General features: G+C 38.4%; 2 protein-coding genes across 10 annotated transcripts in view; both read right to left on the bottom strand.

Annotated features, from left to right (window-relative positions):
* Positions 1–14: 14 nt before the first annotated feature.
* si:ch211-102c2.8 (trichohyalin) lies at positions 15–11,171 on the bottom strand. Of its 4 annotated transcripts, none has more exons than XM_035953275.2 (29): positions 10,980–11,171; positions 10,289–10,355; positions 10,092–10,198; positions 9,947–10,001; positions 9,733–9,855; positions 9,006–9,491; positions 7,817–7,900; positions 7,624–7,719; positions 7,297–7,404; positions 7,130–7,211; positions 6,879–7,023; positions 6,670–6,762; positions 6,472–6,584; positions 6,211–6,331; positions 5,985–6,104; positions 5,460–5,573; positions 5,141–5,371; positions 4,886–4,981; positions 4,570–4,671; positions 4,306–4,488; positions 4,076–4,207; positions 3,753–3,985; positions 3,521–3,647; positions 3,362–3,445; positions 3,044–3,258; positions 2,830–2,856; positions 2,569–2,644; positions 2,235–2,441; positions 15–1,513 (listed from the first exon to the last, which is right to left on the bottom strand). In XM_035953275.2, the coding sequence occupies exons 2-29, from the start codon at positions 10,344–10,346 to the stop codon at positions 1,424–1,426; spliced, it is 3,708 nt and encodes a 1,235-aa protein (XP_035809168.2). In that variant the 5' UTR covers positions 10,347–10,355; positions 10,980–11,171; the 3' UTR covers positions 15–1,423. The 4 variants fall into 4 exon arrangements, with proteins under 4 accessions (XP_035809168.2, XP_035809167.2, XP_054867244.1 ...); XM_035953274.2 differs by having other exon boundaries at positions 10,984–11,171; XM_055011269.1 differs by having other exon boundaries at positions 3,753–3,982; positions 10,984–11,171.
* A 4,333-nt stretch (positions 11,172–15,504) lies between these two features.
* The window catches only part of osbp2b (oxysterol binding protein 2b), a 52,085-nt gene continuing 42,586 nt past the window's right edge, over positions 15,505–25,003 (bottom strand). For 5 of the 6 annotated variants that reach the window (XM_055011480.1, XM_023281184.3, XM_035953270.2 and 2 more), the window contains 5 exons: positions 23,616–23,711; positions 23,226–23,410; positions 22,860–23,080; positions 21,423–21,440; positions 15,505–20,534 (listed from right to left, as the gene is read on the bottom strand). In XM_055011480.1, the coding sequence (XP_054867455.1) occupies positions 20,392–20,534; positions 21,423–21,440; positions 22,860–23,080; positions 23,226–23,410; positions 23,616–23,711 (663 nt within the window). In that variant the 3' untranslated portion in view covers positions 15,505–20,391. The remainder of the gene's footprint in view (positions 20,535–21,422; positions 21,441–22,859; positions 23,081–23,225; positions 23,411–23,615; positions 23,712–25,003) is intronic. The other variant, XM_055011481.1, reaches the window with a different exon arrangement.

Genomic DNA, 25,003 nt, shown 5'->3' with positions numbered 1-25,003 from the left:
TTGCTTGATTTTAGCATGAATTAAAATCTACAGTCAGATAATAGAATGAAACAATATCCAGTTTGTTACACGAAATTAAAGGTTTATGTATCAGTTCAGCTGAAGCCAACTGAGCCAAGGCTGATATTGATGACTATGTTTACTTAAATGGTGATGTCATTGTTAGACAAATATGCTCTAGTCTACAGGTACATTCTCTTTTTAAACATTTTGATACCAGAAGAAGTACTTAAAGCACAACTACTCCAGCTTGGGTAAATACCTAAATAACAGAAGTACGACTAGCATATTTAATATAACATACTGCTTGTGCAACAGCAGATGTGATTATTGAAAAACCCTCTCTTAATCAGTCTCAGGACATGTTTTATTAATATATTTATCATGCATATTAAATGACAAGGACATAATTGTATTTGAACTTGCCAGAAACCATTAGAATATTTTTTAATTGTCCAATTAAAGATAGAATTAAATTTATAGAAGGGCCATTCCATGTAAAATCAACCACATACAAGAACTAATGGATATTTAATCAAGGCATTCAACATCTTATCTTCATATTAAGAATATTTTCAGAGTTAATGACCAGCAAAGTACAATGGAGTGGATTGAAATTTTGCCCCTTTTGATTTGTGTTGGGGTTTCCAGCAGTTTTGAGTCCTCATAACTTGTACATGAGGTAGCCACATAAAAATTTCAGGCCTGCAAAACTGTGATATTAATGCTCAAAGTTAGTTCTAGAGAAAACTGTGCTAAACAAAATGAGACGTATTTAGATTGTGACATCTGGAATAGATTTAAAATTAATTTGATATGAGTTTTTTATCATAGTGAAGGTGTGTTTTTCAGCCCTGAAAATTAAATGTCTATCTTCTGTACTTCAGAAATTATGAGGGTTCAAAAATTCCAGAAATAAATATGGCAAATTCTAAAGTGTGAAATTTTGACCCACCCCAATTTACTTGGAGGCCCTGTAACTCGGAAAATATTCATAGCGTGAATAATTATGCATGGTTTCATTAAATACACTGCACAATACAAGCTATTGTACCAAAGAAATCATCTGATTCTGAGAGGGTCAGGTGGGAGGCACTGAATTTTCATGGACCCAGAAGGGATTCCCTCAATGACCTGCCAGCTTTATGAGGTTATTTGACATAACTCACATGATCCTCCGCTTCCAGAAAAATGTCAGGTCATCACTCATGTACAGTTCACTGCAACTTTAAGCCATAAAGTTTGACTGCTTTAACGCACAGGAATGTGAACTAAAGACTGCATCATGTCACTATGACCTGCTTGTTAATCTGCTATCTCAAGCACAAGGAACAGTCAATGATTCATTTCCGTGGCCACAGAGCACTGACTTTTAAGAACCTTTTGAGGTTTTAACAGCATTATGTCACTGGTGTGCACTGACTCACACAATGAAGGTTTCATGTCCTTCACTTGAGACTGTCCTGATTGATGATTGGCCCAGAGTACCGGCACTGTCTTGACCCTGAACGATCTGTGAAGGAGACACCAGTACTAGTTGTTAAGACGCGCACAGAAAATACATTAAAATATTCATGATACTGCTTCTTTTGCACTGGTATTTTCCTTGTTTTTAACAGTTTTAGAAATAACTTGCAATTTATTTTAGACAAGTACTTTTCAGTAAAAGGGCATTTCATATCAGACCCAAAAGTGCCATGCTCCTTACCGAGCATAGCAGATAGTTTGATGCTTCTTTTTTTCCTTTGGTGCTGCTTGATAACGATGGCAGTTGTTATTTCTAATAGTTTTTTCTTAAGTTCTGTAAATATTGCCATTCTAATGTTTTATCTGTTACTTACACAATCTTTGGGAATATCAGGGCAGTGCATCAGCATCTTCCACTGGAAATGTTCCCAACAAATTCCTGATGATATACTGTATATATTTTATACTTTTTTTTTTTTTTTTTTAAACAATGCTGCCCTCAATTTTCAATAGAATTATTACTCAAATTTGAACATAACTCTTCTGCGGTGAGCTGCTTTGGACACTATTTTATCATGTTCAAGATCTATGTTAAGATATAACGACAAATTTATTGGTTTCTTCAATTCATACATTTCTTAGACGATTGAATTTTCTAATACAAATCCTTCATGGGAATACTTGACCTTAAATGCAGCTAGTGGTTACAAAGAAAGAGGGACAAGTCAGTTATCAGCAATAACCTGCTATTAAAAGAATGTACTCACAGTTGTAAGATATGATCCTGATAAGTCTGAGGGGATTGTAAATGGAGGAGGTGGACTCCACATATAGGCCTGATTTTCCACACGGAGCTGCTTCACTCTGCTCTGAAGGTAACATAAAAGCTTAAATGAAGTCACATCTGAGGGGCTCTGGGAGGCAGCAGAGTCCACAGCATGGATGGACGGAGAGCAAACGGATTTCTGAGCTTCCTGATGAGAGAAAGCACCAGAGAGAGAGTTTTCCCAAAAAATGAACAATATGTACACGACACTATTTTTGGTATCTATATGAAAGGAGTTGATGTTAATGTTCACACAGGAACAGAAAAATAAATACCTTTAAACTAAACATCATTTCTTCTTCATACTGCTCAGGCTTTCTGTGCCTCTCCTCTTGACTCTTCGATGCTTTTCTGGAAAACAAACAAACCGATATTAGAAAGATTGTTCGGCATATTAGCATAAAGAGGTTTAGGTTTACATGTCACATCTATGGCTTAAGCTGCATATCGCAGTGAGTTGAGGTGAGATCATGCTCTGTTAAACACAGACAGCTGGTTAGTATGTCTTCTATTTTTCACATACAGTGATGAGTTACCTGCCCCTTAACAACTTTGCCTTGCACCTGTGGGATGGCACAAAGTGGCGCACAAAGTAAACACACAGCATGAGTGCAATGTTTGCTGTTTTATGGAGGAAGGCTTAAGTATAGCAAGTATGAAAAAAATATTTGCTTCATACAAAGAACAAACGTTATGAGGCTTCATTTTGACTGACTTTGGAGGATTCAGTTTTCATGTTGAGCCGGTTACCTTTCGAGTTCGGCTGTCAATTCTTCCTCAAACTTGCATGCCAGGCGAGCTGCAGTCTGCTCCTTCCACTCTGCCATGCTCCTCTGAACCTGCCTGAGCTCCAGGTCTTTGGCCTTCAGCTGCTTGCGGAGAGATGCTGCAACTCCTCCACCTCCCTCAGCTCCTCCATCAGTCAAATGAGCCCGTTTCAGACTGCTCAGCTCCTCAATGTGTTCCTGCACCGACGTTGCAGAGTACAACATTTCTGCGATGGTGTAATTGATGTGGTTTTGCCTTTTTGTACTAATGTGAGCTCTACAAAAGTGTGTAAGTTCACACCTGAATGAGACGCTTTTTTATAGAGTTCAAGGCTTGATCTCTCTCCACCCTCAGCTGCTGCCTCTGGATGCTCAATTCTCGCTCCTGAAAAAAATACAAATTTGCAGACATGTATTCCTGTTTGCATTTAATGTGTTGCAGGCAAAGTTCAAATTATACCTTGTCTTTTCTCAGATGCTCATTGGTTTGTTTCTGTGATTTCAGCTCCTGGTGTAGGTGGCTAATAAAGTGCTTCAGCTTCTCTCGTAGTGTTTTCAGGTATGCAAGAGCTTCAGTGCCTGTAAGACTGCAGAATATAAAGATAGCACCACTAGAAGCTAATCATCAAAAACCCCATGTTGTTAACAAAAAATTCACTTCTTTGGATGAAAGTCAGAGCAGAAAATTATACCTGGGAGATAGTTTCCCAGCACTTTGTTTGGCTCCACTTTGTTCCACCAAACGGTGTAGATGCTGGCACTCTACTACCAGCTGCTGGGCCCAGTGTCTGAGTTGCTGTTCCTTCTCAGCTGTGATTCGGTGATGGCTGCTTTCCTTTTCCTCTAGCATCACCCGGAGCCTGTCAGTCTCTTTCACTGACAGCTGAACATCCTGCTCAAGGCGCAGCACTGCCCTCTGACTCTGCTGTGACCACAAACCACACCATGTCCGCTTTCTATAACTTGCACATCTTCACATCACTGCAAATGAGTGCTTTCTGTGGTTTTCCTGTACCTTTGCCATATGCCTCTGTGATCGTTGCAGCTCAGCCTGGTGCTCCTCTTTCAGCGATTTACAAATCACAGCCAGCAAAGACTCCTGCTCTCTCTGCTGTGCACAGCTTTCACTCTCTAACTCCTGCACTCTCTTACAGACAAAACAAAGTCATGCAGAGACAGCGTGAAAATGTCTTCAGATTTGCTTAAGATGGTACTTTTACATGTCATGGTTGTGAGTCGTCTTACTGTATTTAATTCCACCACTTGATGTTGAAGAACCAGTGCTTTGCTCTTCTCTTGCTGCATCTCACTCCTCAAGCTTTCCAGGCTTTTTCTGTGCTGCTCTTCCAGTATCCCACAGTGAACTTGTACTGCCTCCACTTTTTCTGCCTCATACTTCCTCCTCTCTTCCTCTACAGCTTTGTGTACCTAAATGGGAGCATATCACGCATATAATGCAATCATGTTGGAAAAACCTTGCATATGTCTGTCAGCGGATTACGAAAGTACCTTTTCCAAGGCTTCCACATGCCACTCCTTTTCACATTTTTTTGCCTCTTCCCTTTGCTGCTGCAGAGATTTCCTCAGTTGAATTACTTCCTCCTCTTTTAGCTGCCAGAATCGAAGAGGATTACATCTTAAAAGTAAATCAATGAAGTATTTTTATTCATTGTATATTGCAGTAACCACGGGAATAACACAGGCAAGACAGGGCTCGCTTCACACTTGTGGTGCTCAAACATTACATATAGTTTACAATATGCTCTTAAGGCAATGTAGTGTATTTTATATTAAAGTACTGTGTTGTTTAGGTCAGCATACTCGCCTGAATGGAACTTTGCATGGACTCAATGTGTCCTGTGAGAGACAGCATCTCTTCTTTCAAATCATGTGCTTTCTCCTCCTCAGCCTGCTTATTAACCTGAAGATGAGTGACAGGTATCCGTATTTACACTTTTCAGTTTTCTTTTTGGATTTGCTTCTCATGAGCCAAAGCTAACATGAAAGACAAAGGAAACCTAATAGGCTTATCCTATGTTAGAAAAAGTATTTGTACAATAAGACAAACCTCGGCACCTACCTTCATTCTGTGGACCTGCACCTGGGCTTCCTTCAGGGCTTTGCAGTGCTGGGTTTTCAGGTGCTGTAGCTCCCCCTTCAGTCCATCTCTCTCTGCTTGGAAGGCTCCACATTGTTCCTTTAAATCCAGCAACTGCAGTTCTCTCTGGGCCAACATTTTCTCCAGGGTACCTAACCTGTCCTTACATTCTCCCAGTTCACCCTGCAGTTTGCTCACTTGAATCTCAAGTGCCTAACAATAGGAGAGACAACAATTGTAGTGACACAGATAAAAATGTTTTTTGTTTTGTGTTAGAATTTTGTATGACAGAAGATGCTACCTCAAGCTGTTGGTTTTTCTGCATCAGTTTTTCCTCCAGACAGAAACATCTGTCCCTCAGTGAGCTCTCAGCTTCTGTGGCTCTGTGAAGCTCCTCACAAGTCTCCTCTAACTTCTGCTCCAAGATCATACAAACATATATAGAGTGATATTTTAAAACACAGAAACTAAATGTGACATTTACACTAAACAAACACCTTCTCCCTGGATGACATGATGATGTTTGCCTTACTGATGAAAGTTATAGGACCATAATTAATTATTTGCAAGCTTTTAAGAAAAACACATAATAGTGATTTTTTTCATTAGGTAAAAATCTTTGAATTCTTAACTGCAAGGATAACCAAAGCCATTAACAAATTGAGAAATTAAATGGTTTAAAACGTTTTACTAATAATTACACAACAAACAGATCACTGACATCAGACCAAAAATAATGCTGCAGTTACAACTTTGTTTTACTCACACACATACAGTTCAGAATTTTTGTCTAGGGATTATATATAAAAAGGCTTTAACCCTGTACCTCTTGCATGGACTCAAGTTTCTCTCTTGCACGTCGCTGCTCAGCAAACAATTCTGTTTTGGCATTATCCAGCTGTCTTTCCATCTCCTCCCTCTCCAGCACTGACATAATGACATTGTTCTGTTAGTGGAACAGAGAAACAACAACAAAAAGTGGTGTCATGAGAAAAAAACTGACAATAAAACTAAAAACTCAAACATATATTTCTTGAGTCTGGTTTTATTACCCGGTTCATGCAGGATCCATCCTTTGGAGTCTGTTTACTCAGTATTGGAAGATCTTTTTCCATATCTCTAACCTCCAGGAGAAAGGACTCTTTCTGCCTCTGGAGCTTTTGTAGCTGGCAGCTACAATATATGCAGTGTTGTTTTACTATTTAACAGAGTTATTCTTTATACAGAACAGGATTATGTTGACACAGTGGGTTGTTAGCCAAGTTGATTTATACAGCTCTGCATGAAACAACTAGTAGGAGTTGATTTTATACCTAACAGACTCCTTCTCCATCCTGCTGTCTCTCAGAACAGACTCCAAAGTCCTCTTGTCTTTCTCCATCTGTGCTGTCTCTGTAGTCAGTCGCTCTAATTCCTGCAAAGCATGCTGGGCCACAAACCATTAACTGTGAGCATTAGTGACACTTCTAAACACAGTTTTCTGATAAACAACTGAAGATATTGGAATTTACCTTCCGTTTCTGTCGAAGTTCAGAGAGGCAGAGCTCAACGTCTTTTAACTGAGTCCTCTTTAACCTTAGTGTCTCCTCTTCTTTCTCACATTTCTAAACCACACACAAATAGGCTAAGCAACATCTCCTCATATATCCAACTGATATAAAAGCATATTTCAAATTAAACTAATTAACATATTAAAATACACTGGAAGGTTCATTCTCACTTGTTGGAGGTTAGAGAGTCGCTCTTTCAGCGTGGCCCAATCGGACTTCATCTTCGCTGATGTCCTCTCAGGCCTGGACCTCCCACTGCAGTGGATAATTTCTTCATCTGTGTCCTTTTCATTGTCACTCAATGAACATACAAGTCTAGGATACACAAAAATGCAGTGTATAATCTTAAAATCTATTTAAACATTTTAAACAAATTAATAAATGATTGGATAAAATAACCTTTTTTTTTTTTTTTTTTTACCTGTAAGTTCCTCTCCTGTTACGTTGAGCTTTACATTTAGACAGACTTGTGTTTTGTACATGTTCATAAGAAGACCTCTGGACTTTGTAAATAAAGATGGGAGACAAGTTAGAATTTGTTTTATAATGTGGACTCAAAAAGAAAACCACTGTCAGATCTTGCTTTACCCAATGTAGGCTGAGTATCACTTTCTTCCTGTGTGGGTGTGTCATGGTCACTCTGGTTGGTACAGTCGTCATTCATGTCTGTGACAGACCGAATAAGAGCTTGCCATCCTTGGTGGGGACATACAAATTATGTTTAATATAATTTTATACACATTTTATTGCTCCTGATATTATTATCTTCGGCATTCAAAGAGTTTGTTTCCAAATTATTTTGATCTTAATCATTTTCAGTTTGTTACATCAACTGTTTTAATAGTAGTTGTATTTTAAACGGTTCCACTTTTAAAATGGAGCTCACTTTCCATCGTACTTCCTGTTGTTTCTTACCTGGCTGCTTGCGAATGTGATGCCTGACTTGCTCCGTGGAGACTGTATCGAGGTCACTGTCAATGGACACGGTGTCAAAGCTACACACAGGCACTCCTGTAAAAAAAAACAAAAAAACAAGCAGCCTACCATCACTCTTTCGAGTTAAGAGATTCTCAAAAGCATTAGTTAGACTGAGCTTGCAGTTTGGTACCTGCCAAGCACCTGGCTGTAAGAGAACAGCTGTTGTTGTGCTGGACGTTTTCATGGTCTGCTGCAACCCCTGTCCTGTGAGAGACTGAAGGGAAGGTGAGAAAATGAAAAGGTAGACAGGACTGTAAAGAAATCAAGGCTGCAGCATTGTAGAAAAGTGTTGGAACTAACAATACTGTGGTAATTTTACTATACTTTGGGGATAAAATGTTAGGATTGTGGGTCAGGTTGTTCTTTGGGAAAGAGGGTCAAAGGAGAACATGAATGTATTCGACTAAATAGATCAGTGGTTCTCGGCTATGCCTTTACTCAGAAGCCAAGAAACGTTCAAAATTTTGTTGAGATAAAACAAAGATATCCATACTGTGAATTTGATAATATTTGGATTAACTGTTCAATAGTAGATGCAGATTATTCATTGCTAAGATAAGAGAGCTTTACATAATTATTGCTTAATTACCTGATTCACATGATAGGACATTAATTATATTAATGCAAATTTAGGTCCACTCAACATCCTTCTTCATGGCCATCCATACTCCCCCTGCAGTGGCTGAATGTCACTCGTGTTTGGGATCACGGGAGCAGGTTATGTGTGCTATAAGTTGGCATTTTGGACTAAAGTAAGTGCAAAAGTTCGCATTCAGACTTTAAAGGTTTCATCCTTTGGGGGTAAGACATGTGCTCAGTAAATTTCAAAGCAATATGCCCATTTGGGGTAGGAAGACGGAGGAGAGTCTGTATGTTAGATTTGATGCTGTAGGTTTTATAATATCAATTCATAGGCTTCAATCTGTTTTTTGAGATAGGGTTAAGGACTGAGGTGTTTTGACTTGTCTATTGTTTTTGACAAAAAATGTTAAAGTCTTTAAAATCACTACGGAAAAGTCCCGCAACTTGAATATCCACACCGAGTTAAAGACAATCTGTCAAATAGCTGTAAACAACCTGATCTGGATCAAATTGTTGGACACGCAGATGGATAGACATCTGGATGATAGATATGGGAAAGCAGGTGGGTCTTCTTCTCTTAATCCTCAACCACATCACCACTGAAAACTTAAGACCACACTTGACTGCTCTTTGTTGTGTCCCAAAAAATGTAAGAAGTACCAGGTTGTACCTACCACTGATATTATCCCCAAGCCTCTGTTGTGATTTGTATCTCCCTGGAGCTCCTGTTTTCTTACCAAAATGCGATGTGTTCACTCTGTCAGAGGGACATTTCCTCCGTTGCTTTCTTTGACCCGGCTTATTTGAGAGGGAACAGTGAGCAGTCACTGTGTCTTGACTCCATTCTCCAGCTGTTGCTGATGGTCTTTTGTCAACAAGACTTTGGTCATTTTGTTCATTCTGGCAAACATCACTGACAAACATTTTCGTCCTCTCATCCTGTTCTTCCTTGTCTAGTTCTTGCATACTACCGTCTGGCATAGCCACTTCCACCATCTCCTCTTTGAAGCGTCTGACAAAGTCCTCAGTGCAGATGCTGTCTGATGGAGGATGTGCTTCTTCTGCCATCCTTCCTTCCTCACAGTTGTCTCCAAGCAGCTTCTGTAACCTCCAGATGACCTGCTCCCTTCGAGATTCAGTTTCCTTCTTGTCTCTTGCTCTGTGTAGCCTGTTTTTAGTTTCCTCGTGAGTGACAGGATCTTTCCAGCAGTCTGTGGTATTCTCTGGGGTGAAGCAGAGGAGAGATGGTTTGATTTTGTCTAAAGGAAAATCTCAGTCCTATTGCATTTTTTTCTAATACTGTATGCTGTTTTGTTGTTGTTATTTTGAAGTCTTTCCTGTAATAGCACTGATACTTTCAGGCATATGGGTTCTGTAAAGCGCCTTGAGAAAATTTGAATTGTAATTGGTGCTATATAAATAAAACTGAATTGAACTGAATTGAATTGAATACTGCAATATTACCTGAGGTTTGCTCCATCGTTGGAGTGTGTATCAGATCAAGACAAGACATGGGAGTGTCATTTGTTTGACTTGTACTTCCAAGGCCCGTGTCTTTGCTCAGAGCTTGACTCCACCTGAGAACAGCTAAAAATTAAAAAAAAAAAAAAAAAACATAGAAAGCACAGTTCACCACCTGAAATCTTCAAATTTGATAAAGGGTGAGTGTATAAATTACCTGCATTGCTGCAATCATGCTCCCTGGAAATTACTTCATGTTTATGTGGCAGGACCTGCACACATTAATCATACTTGCCGAAAAAATGCATTTTTGATTACACATGCAAAGAGACAAAAAGACAAACAAAATAGTCGTCACAGACCTGCAGCTGACTAAGCTCAGCATCCATCGCATCTAGGAGGAGGTCACAGTGGTCCAGTTTGAGAGTCGGGGTATCCACTCCAAATACACCGCTGGTGTCAATGGGATCTATGACACAAGGTTTAACATGAGAGGGTGTCAACATCCAAGAGAGTGACAAATACAAGACACAGCTGTTCTGCTTATAAAACTTCGTACCAATACAAAGAAGCTTGTCAGTGTGTCTCTCTGCTCCATCATGGCTGCTGTCTGACATGTCCGTTACCTGAAGATAAATATGCAGAGCGTCAGCATTACCACACACAGACTACATCCCAGTGTGTCCCAGTGGTTCAGGCTGACTGGGCAGTCATAAGTAGTGGGGGGTTTATGTTGCTCAGTTGTCCAGGAAACCAGGACAATTTAGCTTGTTAGCAAGCCAAACTGACTTCTTTTCACCAAGGACATTATAAATTCTTGTGTGTGTCTCTCCCACTCCCCAAAATGACCATTAAGCCCAGGAGCTGTGAAAGTTAATTCCACCTTAACTCCCTTGTGCAGGAGTTTTCCTCCCAAATGTTTAGCTAGCCATAACTGAAATGACTAAAAGCTAACAGGGGTAAAGACTATTTTTCTCAGCCACCTCCACTCAAGAATATTCACGTACTTAAGCCTTTAACATCAGTGGAGTTTCTATTTTAAAACTGTACTTATAAAAAATGTAGTTAATGTCACTAACGTAAAGATATGCACATATATGATGGGAAACCCACCGTTAATCTGAACCACAAAAGCTTACTAGCATGTCTGAAACTTTCATTTTTATGTAGTTGGCTTATATGAAGATAAAACACATTACATTTATAATCACTAAATTAAAATTACACAGCCTCAAACAGTCGTAACTTACTCACTTTGAGGGTTAAACGCAGAGACCTGGAGTCGATGTCGACCTTGCCTCTTCAGAGCTGAAGTGCTGCTGCTGGAGGTTTGATTGACGGGAGCTCCGGGTTGCCCTGGAAACGGCCAAACAGCTCGCGACTGGTTACACATGGATACGTCCCTGCTCGCGCACATATTCGGACTGAAAACAACAAGCAGCGCGGGAAAACATGTTTCATTCTGAAGAGACAAAAAAGTGTGTAAATCAACACAATGTGACACAATACGGGAAAAAGCAGAGATTTTGGGATATTTTGCTTTGAAAACATGGCTTTCTTCAGATTAGTAGAAAGAAAACATCCAAATTACATGCTTAGCTGTGGATAATCATAATTTAATACTGAATAAATACATATTTAAATTAAATATATATTTTTAAAAGTTAGATGAATAAATAAAGCAATAAAGATATTAATAAATGCAATAATTTTAAAAATCAGTTTTGTTTGTTTATCTTTTTACTTTTAAAATGACAATTTCAAATGGACACTTTTATTTATTCTAGGTAACTTTTTTTTCCCTTAATGTAATATTCATTTATTTCAGGGTACTTTTTGTTTTCCTAATATCTTCTTTTTTTCTTAATATCATTTTAATTTATTTCCGGGAGCTTTTATTTCCTAATATCACATTTATTTATTTCAGGGGACTTTTACTTCCTAATATCGCACTTATTTATTTTAGGGGACTTTTGTTTCCTAATATCACATTTATTTAATTCAGGGGGCAGTTATCTCCTAATATCAAATTTATTTATTTCAGGGCACTTAATTCCTCCTAATATCATTTATTCATTTTAGGGGACTTTTATTTCCCAGTTTCACATTTATTTATCTATTTATTTCAGGTGACTTTATTCCTCCGAATATCACATGTATTTATTTTAGGAGACTTTTATTTCTTAACATCACATTTATTAATTTCAGACGACTTCTACTTTCTAATGACGCATTTGTTTGTTTCAGAGGACTATCATTCCCTAGTGCCACATTTATCACGCAGGTCTTTATATTTTCATCTGTTAAATTCCAAAGAGTTATACAGGTTCAAAACCAAAGCAACAGGGCCACAACAGCACTGAATCTCAGCAAAGTCCTCACACTACATCCAGCTGCAGCTGCAACACCCTAGGCAGTACTTAGGCAAAGACTGAACAGAAATTAGGCCCTAGAGAGATGTACTTTTGGGGGTAACAACTGTCTTGATGTAAGTAATTAACTGGAGAACTTTCATGGTGACATCTGTTAGTTTTTTCTTTTTAAATGCTTTCCAACTGAAACGTTGTGCCATTTTACAATACATGTTTTCATAGGTCATTTTTTTTCCTATTCTGAGCCAGAAATCTCCCCTTCAGTAGTGCTGACATATGTCAAAATTTCGAGTTGTATTCCTATCTATATTCTATAGGTCTTTACCAAGGTTTTTCATACATCATCATAACACTTTTGTCATCCTAGCCACTAAATTTGAACTGTACTCAAGAAGAAGAAGTGTAGACCACATAAATTAATCATCAATATCCTTGACAGCAAAACAAGTGTATGTCTTCCTTATTCCTCTAGTATTTTGTAGGGATTTCACTTTCTAGTCTAATCTGCTGTAAAAAAGTTACATATGGGTGTTTATTTGGTTTTCATAATTCATAGTGGATGTTTTGTTTGTGAAAAAGTGCTATGTGTATTGTAATAGAAATATTTAGACATGCTCTGTATTTCATGCAATGCCCTTTTTCAGTTTTAGAAATACTGAAGTTGTGAGTTAAAGAGTCACTGGTGCAACAGTGCATCTGCAAAAAAAAAAATACAGTTTAAGTTGAAAAACTATGCTATATTTGCTTTTGTCTCGTTTCTTTCTGTCTTTTTTGTGGACACAGGGCCCTGACATCTCTAAAGTCTGAATCTATGGTGATATTGTGCAGATAAATCATGCATTTAATGTCAGCTGGATGTGTTTTTAACACATACAGAACTTTCATTGTCATTCTAGGACAATTCAGAACTGTAATGATCCACAGAGGGACCCATTTGTTTTCAGACCTATTTCTAGTGTTGATATCTCTAAAGCTTTGAAGGCTATGACCCAAAAAACCTCATCTTGATCTAAAAGCTTGGATCCCAAGATTTTAAAGCTCATAGCCTGTTTTATTGCAGAGTCTATTGCTTGTATTTTTATTTTGAGCCCCTAGACCAATCCCATCCTCAAATGTGGAAAGCAGCACATGTTCTCCCCTCATAAGAAGGTGGGGACCATTCAGATGAAATAAAATAAAATGAAGCAATATTCAAACTTACAATCCTTACCAAGATTTAAGAATCCAAAGTAAAGTATTCTTGGCAGACAATAATATCTTATGTGAAACTTAGTCTGGCTTTCGATCAGGTCATAATAAATGACATTATCAATGCTGTGGGCAGAATGCAGCAATGTGCTGCCCTGTATGCGAATGTGTTCAATGTATTTGATTGTGTAAACCCTGAGCTGCTGCTGAACAGATTTACTGACATCAATATGGGTGACAAGGTCCTAGAGAGGTTCAAGAAGTAGCCTGCAGATAGAAGACAGTGTGAATATACAGAGAGACACAAGTAAGGCTTGTAGATCAATACAGAAGTCCCCCAAGGCTCGGTTTTAGCTTTGGTTTTATTTCCTGTTTTTATAAATGATATTGGGATCATGCCTACAGCTAAAGTGCATCTTTATGCAGACAACATAACAGTTTGTCTCTTCTCTAAGGCCATGCTAACGGCTAGCAGCTAAGTTAGAAGGCAGCCACAGATTAACCTGAAACAGAGTCTGGACAACAATAATTAACAGTGATTTAAGATATGGATCTTAGTGGGCAATGAAATTGATAGAACAGTGAAATATTAGAGTAGTAGTACAAAATAGAGAGGAACAGCAGATGTAACTGCAGGAGACAAACTGATCAATCTCAGCCGATCCCACATAAACAGAGGAGGACGTCCTAATCTCTGTTTAACATAATCAGTTACAGTCGTCCTTATTAATGAAGAAGCCTAGTTATGAATGACAGGTTCTCTGCTTTCACATACTGTTAAAATATTACATTTAATGTGCATCGGGCCTAGATATCACGCATTGGTCTTTCTTGAGGACCACTAATTGGTATCAGTACCAGACCTAAAAATCCATAGTGGTCTTTCCATTGTTGAGACTAACTTTGAACAGTGGCAGGCTTGGTTTTCATCACAGAGGTAGGGCGTGCTGTAAAACACTCCTTCAGGCTATTTTCTTAAGTGTTTCATATGGAGACAATATTTATATTCAGGCTGCTGCCTCAACACTTTGCTGTCTTGACAGAGAAGTTATAGTTCTCTAACTCATTGTCCAGTACACAACACTGCACACTTTATAATCTTTTTTTTTTTTTTTTTGGCCTTCATCAAGTCTGAGGAGACAGCAGCACTGGTATATTTTTAATCACAAAGCAGTACTGGGTAAACTCCCTTCCCACTTTTGTATTTTTAAAATTTTTTTTTTAATCTCTTAATAACAGGTTGTTAGCTATAATTCTTGCTGGCTGCTGTAGAGAGGTCCCAGGATTTGCTCTGCTTTGATAGAACAACCATCTTCTATTTTGCAGCCTGGTCCTGAAAATAACCTTCAGAACTCAATACAGCTAAATGATTTTTTTTCTCCCTGAGATAAAGAGAAAGCTACTGTTTATTAAATCTTGACTGGAGTTCACCAGCAGGCTTGTGGGAGACTTAAAATTGACTGTAAGAAGTTTCTTTGGTCTGATGAAATTTAGTTCTTAACAGTGGCTTTCTGTTGCCTCTTTCCCATACAGTTTGGACTGGTGAAGAACAGACAGCAGTTGTTGAATGTACAGTCTCTCCCATCATAGCTGTCTTGGCCTCGTTTATTAGACTCTTTCTTGCACAGTCACTCAGATTTTTTTAGGACAGGCAGCTCTATGCAGATCTACACATCATTATTTGTTTCATTTCTTAATGATGAATTTAACTGTGCACCAAACTCCATTTGAAAAGCAATAAAAATGGAAAACTTCTGTGGCAGATGAATACTTTTTAAAAGCACTGCATATTAATTGTTTTCATGCTCGATTTTATAATCTTGTGTAACTACTTAATGATATGCTTTGGTGGAAAGGTCTCCATTGAAACAAATATTTTGATCTCAGGGACTTCCTGGTTAAAAACAAACAAACAATGGATCTATGTAGGATAGTACTGTAGTTAATTTAATTTAAAATAAAGCATTTTGCAGTAGTAGTCCATACTGTATCCTGTATATTTGATCTGTTTAGTGATTTAAATGGACAATTATTGAAATAAAAGAATATTTGTCTAAAGAATTCAACTTAGACTGGTTTGATATGTGTGACAGATTCTACAATAAATTCTCACTGGGTTTCTATCATCAACCAAACAAAACAGTGTACCAGAAGCAAAGATAATAAACTTGATCATCCTCCAACTGCAGCACAAAGATATGAAACCAAACAGATATCCAGTGTCAACAATAACAACTTTATTATCCTCTTTTTTCATTATTATGTCTTTCTTGTTTAAAGACAATGTTATACGAGTATAAATTAAGGGAGAAAATACACAATTTAAAAAAAAGAAGAAAAACCTCAGCTGAATCTGCAGTTACACCTGAATACACCTGTGTGTATCTGGGGAGTAAGAATAGTAGTCAAGGCAGGTCGATCACCTTTGCTTCTTGTAACAGGCCGCTGTTGTGTCTCTTAACTTCCATCATTGTTCAGATTACTAATATCTCCATTGTCTGACCACAAAGCTGTATGTCACAGTCCAAGGAGAAGCAGGGTTCAGCTTGGACAAGGCAAGAAAAACCTCCCTATCTTCAGTAGTTTAATTCTGCCTCAAAACTGAGCAGAATCGAATGAGGAGGAAATGTGTGCCAAATATGCACACAACTCAAGCTCATTATGCATACAAACAGTATGAAAACACGAACAGAAGAATAATGGCACCCATGAGAAGGAAAAAAAAATCAGAACTGAAAATAAAAGCATAAAAATTAAAGCTAATAATCACACCACAGTGAGTCAAGAGTTGGGTGAGCTGAAACGAGACACAATGAGCGGGGGTTTACATTAGAACCCTCTGAGACAGGGAAGGCAGATGAAGAGGTTTCTTTTAGTCGACAGTACTCTCCACTTACACTTTGGTTGTTTTTTTTTTTCCCCTTTCTGCATGAGACAGACAACTGTTCTGTTTGAAGCAACAACAGCCACGAACTAACAAATCTACACTTCACTGTGTTATTGCTACAGCTGTCCGATACTATACAAGCCCCTAAAAGGGCATCTTCAATAGGCAAGTCACCATCAAGTACTGAGGTCACGTTATTTGGAAATATATTGATTATGATGAGCTCTCCATTATCATTCAAAATATAATATGTATTCTCAAATATAAAATCATCTCAAACACAATATATTAAAGTAAATCTCTAGTGAACCTCAAGTTGATCGCCGAGAAAAAGGAAATCACAGATTAACTTTCCATTTGTACTATTTCTTCACCACCATTCAGCAGTGATCTGTGTTCTTTCACATCACAACTGTGCATAATGATTTTCAACATAGCCAAAATGAAACTTGCTGCTGTAGTAGTGTCCATCCTTACACCCTCGATATGACTAGAAGTGTATACAGCCTCAGTGGAAATCTTGTTTTTATGCACATGCTCACGGAAGTATTCCCAGTCTATGTGATGCAGATAGACAAGAAAAGAACCAAAGCAGAAAAGTAAAATGAAAGGAATAGCTTGACAATTTGGGAAATGTCCTTATGCACTTTCTTACCACAAATTTGATTCCACCCTCATATATGTGTGTTCAAGGCTACAGTCAGCAGCTGCTTAAATTAGCACTAAAACACTTTAAATGGTAGGAGACATTAAGTCTGGTTCTGTCCAAAGTAGTGGTGATATACATATACTGTAGATAATCCAGCACCAGTAACTATCTGATTGATACTCCATCAAAAACAAAACATATACTCTTATTTTAAGGGTCATTACTTTGCCAAAGAAGAGACAAAATACACAACAAAGCAAGTTAAAGGATAACTTTGTCTGATGGCACAGTTTTTTTTCAAATTTTCTTATAGCAACAATATCACTATCGCTATTGTGAATTCAATATCGTGGCTTCCAGTCCAAAGGTACAAGCATCTTTAAAATTAAGTAATTAACATATTATATTCACATGAACTTTTTTACTTTTTAAAAGTAAACACAAGTGGAAGATTTATTGGGATCCTTGTGTGAGATTATTTCTGGTCCACAAGCAGTGAATTATCAAAGACAAAAGAAATAATGGGTTGATTAGTCAGCTTCAGATGCTCGTGGATGGACTGTTTACCTCTGGACTAAAACAGTCTAAGCTAAGCTGCTGTCTCTAGCTTCCTATTAACATCACAGACATGAGAGGTAATCATCTTCTCATTGAACTCTGGCAGAAAGACAAAATAAAATCCTTTTCAAAAGCAGCAAATCATTTCTTTAGCGCAAGTGATCTTGGATAAGATATTTAATGACCGATCAAACTGTGCTCATGACAACCACAGATCACCACAGATTTTTCACGTAAATGAAAGAAGCATGTCTTTGTGCAAAAAATAATCAATCATTGTTCATTTCATTATCAAATCATCAATTCACTGATAAAGAATCTCACAGATAAACATTTTAAGAGTTCATGTCATCACACTGAAAATCTCCTTTATCAGCCCAATATTCAGTGTCAAGTAATACTTTGATGTGAAGGAATTTCTTTTACAGATAATTTTTCACATCTTCATGACCTCAAAATCAGAGGAATAACTGAACTGTCGTGTTAGTATCAAGGAGTCTATAAAAAATAAATTTTTAGTGTGTTAAGACGGTTTTTGGCCAAATTGCAGGCGCCTCGGGGTTAACTTCCATCTTTGCAGAATCAGTCACAATTAAAAATTAAAATGACAGCAAATCCTCCAGGCTCATTCGGTCTTTTTTCAGTTTGGAACTCTGCTGTACAGATAACTTAATACTCAGATTAGTATAATTATTCTTCATTTTACAGTATCATTGTTTTATCACAAAATATTCACACAAATAGACTAGATGGTAGATACAATACCTCCAGCCATGAATTCTACATTCCTAACAATAATTACAAAAAAATACTAACTGTTTTTCAAAACTCTTGTCACCGTAGACTTGTAGTGCACAGGTCAGGGGACTCGTTCCCTTATTCAGTCAGTTAAAGGCAAAAGACTCAGGGTATCTGTGTGAGCTGATCCCAGATCAGCAAGTCCACAAACGGCGAATGAGCTGTGGTGAGGCTGGAGCGGCAGCTGGGACGCTCCTCTGTGGCTACAGCTGACTGCACAGTGGAGCGCTACAGGAACCAGCCCTGTCTGCTTCTAAAACCTCTGACCTCCTGCCAGCTGGAGCCACTCTGGGCTCCTCAGAGAATCCACTCCAGTCTCAGAAACAGTAAACCCACTAGAAACGTCTCAGCTACGAACTAGTGACTGATGGAGGCTGTGGAACTCGTGTGGTGCACACTACAGGAACCAATGTGCTCCTGGGTGGTAATTACTGGATGTCTCAGTGTTTAGATGCAGACTCAGTTCTTTGTATGATCACTGAGAATGATGTTGGTTAAAATGGTCACCAAGGATACGGCATGTGTTGCTATGGGAGAGCACCAGAGGACAAGGTAAAGTACATGTACAGAGTGAAATCTTGTCAACATCAACACAGAGATATGTACTAACCTCTAGTCAACCACAGTGAAAAGTGCTTATTTAGGGCTTCAATGGAGATTCCTGCTGGAGTGATATGAATGTTTCGAAGCTTAACGTACAACTGCAAGGGCACTAGATGTATTACAACTAAAGGATCAACTACTACTGTAGAATTTTGCTAATCAGCATCACAAATGGAAAATGTCTGAAGCATGTCTGCATGACTGAAATGCTCTGAAGCATCGAGGCAATTCGTATTCAAAATATGAAATGGATCAACTGTCACATTATCTCTACTTGGACTCTACGTAGACTGGCTATAGAACAGACTACTTGCATGTAACTAGAGGGAAATCCCAACATCCACAACAAAATAAAAAATAGACAGTATTTCTGCCTTGCTGCATCATTCATTAGTTAAGGTAAACCAGCCTCTAATGTATAAGAAAGAGATTATTTTCTCAATCAAACTATCTAGCTGTTGATTATGGAGACTTAAAGTGTTCAAAATCAAATAAAATATATTTAAAATAAAAACCTTAGATGAATCAATATGGAAAATACATAAGCATCAAATTGTGTTGCGTAAATTTATAACAGATAACACAGAAGACCAGTGTCATTTCATACCAGCTGTTTTTAAGTCAAAATACACTTTTTTTCACAGCCTCTATTAACTTGACAATGTTGTTTTTTTTTCTGATGACCAGCTTCTACTGTAATACTTTTTATTGCCAAATGGTCACAAAACAGGCCCTGTTTGTCCTCTACTAAGAAAGTTTTACAACGCCTGCAATTTGATGCAGGGTAATTTGAAAATGGACAACATCACAATTTCATGGTTATACTACATATATTTGTCTGTTGTTATTTATATGTTTTTATACTGTCTTTTTTATTTATTGAATTTTGAACACTTTGGGTCTCCACAGACCCAGGGGACAAACATTTCTAGATACTCCAATCAGGTCTAAGCCTTTTTTTAGGCAACCAAAAGGGGCAAATAGTGAGCACTTGAAATCATTTCCATGAAGCAAAAGAGGGAAGTAATTTAAGATTCTTATAGCAGGCTTACATTAATCTCACGCGTGCTAAATAAAACAGATGGTGAGGACACTTTTTGTGCAACCACTAAAATACCAACATGTCTTTTCGACACTGTTCCGTTTCTGCATCTGTATGAATTTGTCTGTCTATAATATAATGAGCTGCTCTGATATGGGTTTCTATCCAATTGGTAAAACTCTGTAATGGGATGGTGAACAGAGAAAAGTGCATTGTGGGTAGCATTTACGGAGCACCGGAGCATCAGGACTGTGCAGGTGCCTTTATCGTGTGGTGTTACAATTCCATTATCTCGCATCCACACAGTGTCTCACTGCTGTTTCAGTATAGCGTCAAATAGGACTGCTCAGGGAACGCCCCGTCTTTTCCCCCATACTGAAAACAGAGTGAGAGTGTACATTTGGAGGTACAGTGAAATCCGAGATTGTGTGAAACATACACATTCTCATGCTCACAGAGGTCCATATGGTGCTCATACGCCAGCTACGCTCCACCGCCTGAGGACCAGAGGCCGAGCAGTTCCCTGTCCGATGAGGTTAGGTGTGATCTGAGATGAGTTCCTGGGTTAGAAGATGTCAGGACACATGCTCCAGTCCTGTCTGTCCTTCGACTCCCAGTAACCCCCCTTGTACACAAAGTTTGTCTCTCCAGTGATTGAGTCCCTCCTCTGGTGAAACCACAACGGCTGGTAGCCTTCATATTCTCTACCTGTGGAAAGAAGCACAGACGTTATTCAATCGTCCCAATTTAATCACTGTCTCGTGGAAAAGCCACACTTGCAGGCAATTCACTGAGCAATCAATTCACTTTCATACGAATGCATATATGAGAAGCAATCAATCGCTGTGCACTGCATTTGGGATAGCTCCAAATGTGAACCGAGCTGTAATGGTAGAAAAGTTGAACTCAAAGGCGTCAATAAAAAAACAAATGAGCACGATGTGTGCGATGAAAAACCTGGATCGATCATGGTGAAGGAGAAAATTCTAATCGCAGTTTTGGAACTCCCTGAACTGAATAATGAATCCAATTCCAAAAACAGCAAACCAGTCAAAACAAGGGAGAAATTGCAGTTTTCTGATGTGTGAACATTGGTAAAAATATAATAATTTTACCTTGTTACCTTTAGCTATCTCTTTACACAGTATAGATTTAAATTAGACGAACAAAGCTTCAAATAAGGTGTTGCTAAGTGCACCAGAAAAGAGCCCAATGAAAAAAAACTGAATGACACAGCAGAATGAAGTGAAAATGAATCACTTGCTAATGTGGCTTCACCATATCACAGCGAGGATTGTCGTAGATTTTAAAGTGGTATCTGTTATTACATGTAACATGTTACTGAGGCTCTGGTCTGAATGAAAATGTCACATGTATGCAGGAAAAAGTCTGTGTTTTTTCCTGAGTCATTGCTTGGAGAAGTTGACATGAGAGGTGTATCATGCAGTTCCCACACAGAGGCAGACCACACAGAGGACACACAGAGGATGGTGTGTGTGTGTGTCTGTGTTTGTGTGTGTATGTGTGTGCGCGCGCATATGTGTGTGTGTGTAGGAATGATGCACAACAGAGGGGTACAGGGCGACCCCCACTCACCAGAGTCATAATCACACTCTGACCATCAATAGAGGGAGGAAAAGAAAGACAAGTCATGGGTACATCGAATACAGTCTAACCTACACACAACACACACACAGGAATGCCACCAGGATGAAGAGTTTCTGCTGAGGTCTGTGTAAAGATCAGACCTGACTTTAAGAATTCCTGAACGCTTGATTCCTAACCATCGAGATTAGGACACCCAAATAAATTATTAGCAATACTGACAGAAACTGTCTTTATAACTTAATCCTCTAAACTCCAAAACCCGCTGATGGTGTTGAAAGGTTTGTTGTCTTTAAAGAATTGCCAAAATTACTGACATTTATCAGAGCCAAAAACTATATAAACAGAAAGCATCAACAGATCTTTAACTTTTCAAGTACTCACCTGTGATGTGCTGTTCCGTTGTGTGAAACCTAACTAAATGGAATCTTAAAATTGTAGTGTTTCAGTGGAATTAATGTAACATGTTTCATTTCAAATTTCACCAAAATTAAACAGGTTGCTCTCTTTTTCTTCAAAAAATAAAAATAAAAAACCTGTGCTTACTGCCAAAACTGTAAAGCCACGAGTGAATGAGCTGCGACCAACAGTCACAAGACAAAACTTCAGTGACTTTTCAGCTGAATTGTGCTGAGCTGCAGGCTGTGTTTACATGGAGCAGACAGCAGATAAGTAAGGAAAGAGAATAAAATGACAGCATTACAATATCTATGGAGTCACTTATTTTTCCAGTATTGGTATCACCTGTCAGTCCTTGAAAAAAATGCATAGGTTCATTCCATTCTTAAAAAATCTTTGTAAAAATCACTTCTTACCAATTTTCCTGTTTTAAAAAAAATTCCTTTGCATTTTCTTTTATGTTCTTCATTGTAACTTTTAAGATGATATTTAAACATCAAACATCCAGAAAACAAGTTTTTCAGTCAGTTTAGGATTGCTCTATGTTACCCTTATCTTCAGCCACAGATGCTACAGAAAATGTGCTCGTGTTGCTTGAGGTTTGCAGTGAACAAAGTGGGAACAAAAAAACTGCACAATTCAGAAGAACTTTAAGTTCAGTGACTAAATGTTTTTTACCTAAATGCTTCTAGGGTCATAGTTCATTGTGCTTTAAAGTCTTTTATCTTCTCTTTTTAATCAAATAATAAAACATTTTCTAATTCAGGAGCTTATCTTTTCTGCTGACTATTCAACTTGGAGAATTTCAAATAGAGAGTGCTGCAGCTGACACTTAACACTGTCTAATCTGAAAATGATTGGAACTTTTACTACAGGAGCACTGGATGCATGAAGTAAGTTCTCCCATTTTGCAACTTTATGCCCTTTATCTCCCTTCTTTATTTCTTCTTTATCATCCCTTCTTATCTGTCTTTCACTTGGCTTCTCTTTGCCTATCAGACATCACACTCCCTGTTCTCTGTTTCATACCTTCATCCAGAGCGTCAGAGGCTTCTGCTTCTCTCCTCCTTCTCACAGCTCTTTGTTTCTCCTCTAGCCTCTGCTTTTCTGAGTTTGCTTCATCCCATCGTCCGTCCTCCATCAGCCTCTGGTCTGGCCTCAGACGGCTGTCGGTCAGTCCGATTCCTTCTTCCGGCTCATTCAGGGTCAGTGCCAGTGCTGAGAAGTAGTACATGTTCTCAGCATTTTCTCTGAGAAAGTAAGAGGAAATTGGCAGTAGTTACACTGTGATGTTCTGCAATCGATGACATTGATCGAACATTGCAGCTATTGCGCAACATCTGTGATGCATATATTTTAATGATGGCCGTTATGAGGCTGATGAGCCGAGCTTACGGGAGAGGGTATTTCTTCCACAGCAGTTTGGGAGAGAGAGTCTGATAGACAGTCTTTTGCTTGCCCTCTGATCCACTCCCCCCTCGGCTGCTCTGGACGATCTTGGAACTCTCCATTTTTTCATCCCAGGTACCAGAGAGGATGTAGTGAGCCTGACCCCCGCTGTCCGCCACCACACCTGTCACCTGGAAAAGGAAATCAGAAAATAAACTTACAACATCGATACTACAGGGAATTAAGAACAAGAAACAAGCTTACTTTGCTGGGCAAAGTGGCAAAATATATGCTGGTGCTGTCCAGCAGGAGGCAGCAACACACAAACTAACCCCAAACTGCATGACATCATGCTAAGGTTGGGTATCAGCAAAGTGTGTTAAAGGAAGAAATTACCTTGCGTGGAACATCCCTGGAGAAATAACTGTAGGGAGAGAATTTGAGTTGGCAGGTCTCCTTGGTCCTGTGATTCACAATCTCAATATCCCCCGACTACACAAACGGAAACAAAAAGAGAGAGAGAAGAAAATGATATACATTTCACCATGTAGCTAGCAAGTTATACTATTTTCTGAGGTGAACTTGGTAAACAGGCCAGCAAAACTAAAAGCTAAGTAGTTACAGGAGGTTAATAAACAGTTAGAAGATGTAATTTGACCTGGCCTTGTTCTATCTTAAAGGCCTTTAAACCAAGTTTATTAATCAGGTTTTTGCTACAATAGAGGCAGGTACAGTAAGCAAAACATACAGTAACACATACTCACAGATTAAAAATGTTTTTTGAGGTGCTTTAAAGGCAACATGAAGATTTTTTTGACTACTAATGATGCTGCAGAGAAATTTTTGGATGAGCAAGTCCCTGCATTGTTAGTATGCGTCCTTATAGCAGAAATATGCATGAGATCAAACATATATGAACGGTGGGGTGATTAACACTTCTGCTCATTGCACTGTCTAATGTTTGACCTGTTTTTGTTGCATCTGCCATAACAGACAAGCCTAAGAACGGTCACTATGTGAATATGTTTTCTAAGTTTCAGATGTTAATATGATGCTTATTAGTCATATATTCACAGTCAATGCCCATGTAGACAATCTTGTCTTTTCTGTTGCTGTACTATTGACAGCAATGCCTGCTAGTGCATTGGCCAAAAGTAGAGAAGGCAGTAGGAAAACAGCTTCTGCAGTTTAGTATGGTGTTGTTTGTCTGACCTGGTTCTGCACCGAAGGGCAGTAGAGTGGCAGAGCAATATAAAGACACAGTGAAAGTATTGAATGGAGTAAAAATCAATACCGGTAAGTATCTGTGAAATTCTTTTTCTTAGTGGACAAACTAAAGTTGGAGGTTGGACGCTGAGGCAGTGTTGTTGTTTTTATTAGACTAGTATCATAAAATTACATAACTCTAAAAATAACCAGAATAGCTTACTTAGATACATACATATAAAAAAACCCACCTAATTACAGAAACAGATCACAACCTTTATGATAGGTTGGAAGTTTTGCTTGACTGTAACTTGACACGCATTGTGCAGGGTAGGTTTAAGAAAGTAGAAAAGAAAGTGTAAATATCCAGGAAATTCAGGATATTTGCAAGTACTAAACAATAATACCAGCTCCTTACGCTTTGGTTTAAGAATTCAGAGCTGATGTTCTAACTAGTATAATCTCAGGCCTTCTTCCAAGATTACAGACAAACACAAACATCCATCTATTATCTGTACACTGCTCAATCCTCATTAGAGTCATGGGGCACTGGAGTCTACCCCAGCTGACTTAAGGCG

This window comes from Amphiprion ocellaris, chromosome 6 (genome assembly GCF_022539595.1).
Source record: "Amphiprion ocellaris isolate individual 3 ecotype Okinawa chromosome 6, ASM2253959v1, whole genome shotgun sequence".
Lineage (NCBI taxonomy): Eukaryota > Metazoa > Chordata > Actinopteri > Pomacentridae > Amphiprion > Amphiprion ocellaris.
This window is presented reverse-complemented; position numbering and strand designations above follow the sequence as displayed.

Bases quoted from the DNA above. Each gene is read 5' to 3' on its own strand.
- si:ch211-102c2.8 (XM_035953275.2), bottom strand. From the start codon at position 10,346: ATGTCAGACAGCAGCCATGATGGAGCAGAGAGACACACTGACAAGCTT. The intron at 6,105-6,210 runs GTAATAAAACCA...TTCCACTAACAG, and splicing joins ATGGATCCTGCATGAACCGG to AACAATGTCATTATGTCAGT. The intron at 2,442-2,568 runs GTATTTATTTTT...TTCTCTCATCAG, and splicing joins AAATGATGTTTAGTTTAAAG to GAAGCTCAGAAATCCGTTTG.